This window comes from Dipodomys ordii, unplaced genomic scaffold, assembly GCF_000151885.1.
Source record: "Dipodomys ordii isolate 6190 unplaced genomic scaffold, Dord_2.0 Scaffold5, whole genome shotgun sequence".
In the NCBI taxonomy this organism is placed as follows: domain Eukaryota; kingdom Metazoa; phylum Chordata; class Mammalia; order Rodentia; family Heteromyidae; genus Dipodomys; species Dipodomys ordii.
Window position 1 is genome coordinate 22207085 of NW_012267221.1, and position 6000 is coordinate 22213084.

General features: G+C 38.3%; 1 protein-coding gene across 1 annotated transcript in view; it reads left to right on the forward strand.

Moving 5' to 3' along the window:
* Window positions 1-6000, forward strand: part of Metap1d (methionyl aminopeptidase type 1D (mitochondrial)) — an 80423-nt gene extending 74423 nt beyond the window's left edge. Inside the window, exons 7-10 of the mRNA XM_013030216.1 lie at window positions 3219-3316; window positions 4688-4735; window positions 5642-5720; window positions 5832-6000. Of these exons, the coding sequence (XP_012885670.1) occupies window positions 3219-3316; window positions 4688-4735; window positions 5642-5720; window positions 5832-5910 (304 nt within the window). The 3' untranslated portion in view covers window positions 5911-6000. The remainder of the gene's footprint in view (window positions 1-3218; window positions 3317-4687; window positions 4736-5641; window positions 5721-5831) is intronic.

Here is a 6000-nt window from a genome sequence, read left to right on the forward strand (position 1 = left end):
AGCACCATTGTAAGAAAAACACAGTAATTTGTGATCCAGTTTGAAACAAAAAAAATGTAATACTCTCTGGAAAACAGTTGTTGGCTTTCAAAAATATTACTAATTATATGTAAACATTCCTGTCATTACAGGGAATCCTTGGTTTTATGCATTCCTTTATTCAGAAGCTACTAGTTAAGTGAAAAATACACGAAATTAAAGTAAAATTCTATAACTTATTAAGTGCCATTTAAGATCCTTGATTAGAGATGTGACCCTTTGGAGATTAGTGTTGCTTATAGAATTCATGTAAAAATGGCAACAAAGCTATTTCCACATGCATTTTCATATCTTTATGAGAACATGTACTTAAACATAGTACTCCTCTGCCCTCTTGGGGAATATATTTTTAGTCCACATGTTGCTAAAATTATTAAGAAATTATACTTACTAGACAATACTTTAAATGAGTCCAATTACATCATAAACTGAAGAAAATGATCACAAGAAATTCCTTAAAAGAAATTCCTCTTAAAAATATAAACTGTAAGTAAAACATGAACTTAATAATACAGTGTAATTGAAAAGTAAGTTAATAAACTACCTTTATATACCTTCTTTCTCTTCTCTTTCCCCCAGCATTCCATATGAAAGGCTTCAAATCATAAATGAATAGATAGATGCCTTAAAGGATTTGTAGTTACAGGAAATCAGAACCAAAAAGCTAATGTCAGGGGAGTTCATTTCAGTAGATTCCAGCAAAGAGAAGGAAGATTTCATCTATGAAATGTTCAAGGCAAGAAAACCCCATGCTCAGAAATGGGTTGTGGTCCTGTAGTAGGCTGATATTGAGGAACAAATGTGGCTCTCCTTGGAAATTCCTGCCTATTCTACTATTTCTACTCTCCCAACAGAGCAGTGAAGAGGTAGATGCACATTCCACCTTCCCATGCCATAATTAAGGTGACCAGCCTTTGCTTTCCTGTTAGAAGAGTAGACGTTGCTGCTACAAGTCACTTGGATAATCAATATGAAGTCCAGTTGAAACCCTACAGTCAGGCAAATAATCTTGTGCTCCCTATGTATCCCAAAATAGTTGAAGGAACATGCTTTTAAATGTAATTACACATATTAATAAGAGTTGATCTCATTTAGTCCCAGTATGTGTATATTAAAAACGAACTCCCAATCCAAAGGGAATATACTCTGAAAATCGAACAGAGTATATTTTTAGCTTTAGGGAATCAGCATTGAGCTGAGAACTCAACCAAGGAACTAAGGAAATTGTTCCTGTTCTTTTTCTCTTTTTACATGGCTGTGAAATCCCCTAACCTTTGAATCCATGACACATAGATTCTATGATACTCCTGTAACCAGAAGTTCCAGCAGGACCCCAGGAGTAAATTGTTGTAGGAGAATGTACTCAGATATCTTTAGCCACCTAGTAATTGCACAGCTTCTTTTATAAAGAGGAATGAGAGGTATGATGGGGGGGAGGGACTCCAAAGGTTTTCAGAGTGGGCTTTCTTCCTCTCCTCTCATCGGAAATTAAAATGAAGATTGCCATTGTAACACACATATAAGATGTAGCTGTGATGCCTGCCAATCAGTTAGGTCCTTGGGGGGAGAAAAAAACCCTAGATTTTTTTTCTTAAGAAAAGAAAATAGAATAGTTTTTATTGAATGCTTTTTGAAACACTGAGGTTTGTTGAGCCTGAACTAACACAATTTATAGGTTTAGGGAGCAGTTATTCTTTCAAGAAAAAAAAAAAGCAATCTAGACTATAATGGCTTACTTAATCATCTCTCTTCCACCCTGCATCCACTCTCCATCCTCAGTTTCTATTCAGAACTTATGTGGAACAAATAAAAACACCTTAGAAAAGATTTTGTACCTCTTGCCCAAAGAAATAATAGTTAAAATACAACGTAAGGAATAAAAACATGGATTTATTCCTGTCCTCGATGTATACATAACATACCTATTTCGGCACTATCAGCGACATCAAAAGTAAATCTCAATGAGAAATTGCTATCTGCTGGTTATAGTGACATCCTTGTCTAAGTGAAGATATCTTCCAAATCTTAGTATTGTTAAAAAATCTTTTTAAAAATTAAGCCAGGCATGGTGATACATGACTGTGATCCCAGCAGGAGGATCACAAGTTCAAATTTGGGTTACACCCTGAGATTGTCTCAGTAACAAAAGTTATAAAAAGTGCATATGGCAATGAATGTCCGCAAAGCTTCTGGCTACAAGGGTTCATGTTAAACCTAGAATCTGCTGGCAACTACTTCATCCATATGGAAATATAAATCACTAGTGATTTATAATGTGTAAATCTAGTGCTCTCAGGAATCAATATATTACCCCAATTTCAACACACACTTTTCAGCCTTGTAGATGTTGTTAGGTGGAATTCTATATGCTAGATTTTGTTGAAAACATTTATATCCTAAATAACTAATGAAGCATTTAGAACCTAGAATCAGCATTATCATCTCATAAACATAGTGATTAAAAAAACATTCTTTATGAATTTTGTTAATGGGATAGGTCTTGAGTAAAACTCCAAGCAATCAAAAGTTTTGGAATGTTTCAAGAATATTAAGGAGTAACACTGACCAAGGTACATTGCACTCATAAATTAACACATTGAATTAAAACCGTTTTGTACAACTAAAGATTTAAAAAGTCATATTAACAAAGCAGACTTGATCTTTTCTGTTTTGTGTCTATAAAATGTAAAATATTTTGAAATAGATCAGAAGAATCCATAGTGGAAAGTCATATTTGTACATTGTAATTTTCTTGTTTAGTTCCCAAATTAGTAGTAATTGCACAGTAATTTACCTATAAAGCTGTAAAATAGCAGGTAGGTTTTATTGTCTGCATTATCCACATATATCTTAAATATATAAATATATGTCTGTATAATCTATGCTTTTATGTATACAAATTCATTTCTTGTCTAAAAATGACCAATGCTGTACTAAGTGACTCAAACTACATGGCTAGTTATTTACATGGCTACTTAATTCATATATCCAAAGGGAGTTGCTAATAATAAGTATTGGCAGAATTAAAATTGTTCCAGAATAAAGAAAATGTTAATGTTATCTGACTCTAAATAGAATTTGTTTTTCTTTTCCAGAGAATATTTTAAAGTGACTTTCTTTTTATCTTAGTATGCAATACAAACATTTAATTTAGGTAAATATCTGTGGTTACTTTAAAGCCATATAACTCATCAGAATGGTTTACAAGTCTGTCCTTATTTCGTGGGACATGGAATAGGATCTTATTTTCATGGACATCCAGAAATTTGGCATCATGGTAAGAAACTCACTTTGGAAGCCCTTTTGATAAGATAGCTTTCTTTGCTCCTAAAGTTCTTCCTCTCACTCAGAATCCACACTCTCATGTATGTACAATTGTCTGTTTGCAAGTATGAGCTATCTACAAAAATTTAGCAATATATTGCTATGCTACCAGATTAGAACCCAGCAGTTTCAATCCCCAAATAAGGTTTATTTTTGCATTTTTGTTTTCTCCTGAAAGGTGCATGACTGCGAGGCACAGGGAATATTTGTCTAGAAAAAGTTACTGAAAACCACACGTCACTTCATCAGTGCCCCAGCAGCATGCACATATGACTGTTTCAATCTTCTTTTTCTTTTTTTTTTTCTGGGGTGTGTGTGTGTGTGTTTGCAAAGCTGAGGACTGGGCTCAAGGCCTTGTACTTGCTAGGCAAGTGCTTTTCCACTGAACTAACTCCCCAAACCATGCACATATGACTGTTTTCTGTTTTCCTATCCTCTTTTCTAATACTGACTGTTGTGGTTAAATTTCATTGCATCCTACACTGCGTTGACAGCTGGTATATTTAGCAGCATGTACTTTTCAGTGATTTCTACATTAGGCCCACCCTTGTATTCCTTCCTAAGAATCTCCTGTTTTTCACTGCTTGGGTGTGCACCTACAATGAGAAGGCAGGAGTGGCCCCTAAGGAGTGATAGGATATGGGTTAAAGTAGGAACCACCTACATGGAGGAGTCCCAAATGGGGTGTACATTCAGACAAGGACCAAGCACCAGGAAAGATGGCAAATGGCCATCTTTCTAGGCCAACTACTGCCTAGAACCCTCTCTAGAGATCCAGTAGGATAAAATCTCTTTAGGCCAAAGAGCTCCACCTGAGGCAGCTCAAAAGCAGTAGAGATGAGATATTGCAAAGGCCTGAAGAGCCATGTACCCCCACCCACTGCCAGTGCCTTGAGTTAAGTTATTGGAGTATGGAGACCCTGCCTTCCGCTCTAACCTGTCTTTTCTTTGCATCTTTCCCCAAGACATTACTTTTTGAGGCAGAGGTGAGGCAAGGCCCAGGACCAACTGGGACCAGGGAACTAGCAGCAGCTATCCTGGGGAACATCAGAGGCAGAGGAGAGGAATCTCTACAGGCACATGACATCCCCAGACTGCCCTTACCAAGCCTTGGCATGCTGCTAGGGAGTGGAAGACTTGACTCAGAGCACTGGTACTACAAAGGCAGAAGATTGGGAGTCTTTTTCTAACCCTTGGGGATTAGCCAGTAGTCTAGAAGCCTAAAAGAAAATAAATGACAAATCTTAAGGCAGTCCATCTTCCCTGATGGTTGCCCTCTTTCCTTCTTTGGTTCTTATCACAGCCCCCTATTTTTTTTTTGCAGCGAATAACAATGATCTACCCATGGAGGAGGGCATGGTATTCACTATAGGTAAATACAGGGGCTCCTCTTCAGGGTGCTGGGGCTCCTGGGTGGAAACTTGTACTGGCCTAAGCCTTCAATACTGAAAAGGACTAATACAGCCAATCAGCATAATGAAATAATTTGGATGCATAGTAAATCTGATTAAATAATATCCTCAAGCCCTATCTTCCTAAATCTGATACTTACTGACACATTTAGAAGACGGCAGCCATCCAACATCTAATTCTGTTACCAGAGTAATGTGGTGTTTGTTTTTTTGTTTTGTTTTGTTCTTTTTTTTTTTCATTAACACCCAGTAACTAGAGGCGATTATGTCCCTTGCTCCCTGTCAGCAAGTGGCACGTGCTCTCTGGGAGACAATTCCTGGCTGATCTGGTGATTGGTATCACCACCAAGTTCCAATCACTTAGGGCCACAGAGGCCTCCATATTTCTGACTGTGGGACTTAATGGAGAAGCAATTAGAGTGAAATAAGAAAATTGTTATTTGCTGATTAATGAACATTTTAAGCATGTTTTTAAAATTCAAATATTTTTTAAAACTGACTAGTATTTATAAGAGGGACTGATGTTTGGGTGGTTATTATCCACAGGGTCCTAATTAAGGCTTGATTAAAATGCCCTTCTGTCTCTAAAAAATTATGAACTAGGCAACTTCATACATTTTTTTTAATGCCGTAGCATTTCCTCTTCCTACTGTTTAGCTTGTAGTATTCTATGTAAGCGGCATCAATTATCAGCCCTTGCAAGATGACAACATGAACCCGTGGGTGAAACACTTGAGAGGAGGAGGGGAAACCTCATTCCTCCCCTCGCTCCCGCCCCCTTCTCTTTTTGGTACTCAACCGAAACAATGCTTGGCATTGACAAGAATCGGATGGGGTCACTGCAGTAAACATTTTCCTTCTTACAGAGCCAATCATCACCGAGGGATCCACTGAATTTAAAGTCCTGGAAGATGCATGGACTGTGATCTCCCTAGACAACCAAAGGTGTTTGCTCTCTGCTTTGCTGCTTTGGAAAGGGAAGGTGGGTGGACGGCGGGCGGGCACAGAGAGCTCCTCTCTGCTGGCTTGCTTCCTGACTGCTGCCTTGTGTTTCAGGGCCGCCCAGTTCGAGCACACAGTTCTCATTACGTCGCATGGCGCGAAGATCCTGACCAAACTGTCCCACGAGGCCTGAAAAGCCTCTCGAAGGCTGCAGAGGCTCCCCTCCTCGCCCCCCTCCCCTCCACCAATTGCCGAAATCTTCTAGAAACCAAGGAGCAGCAGG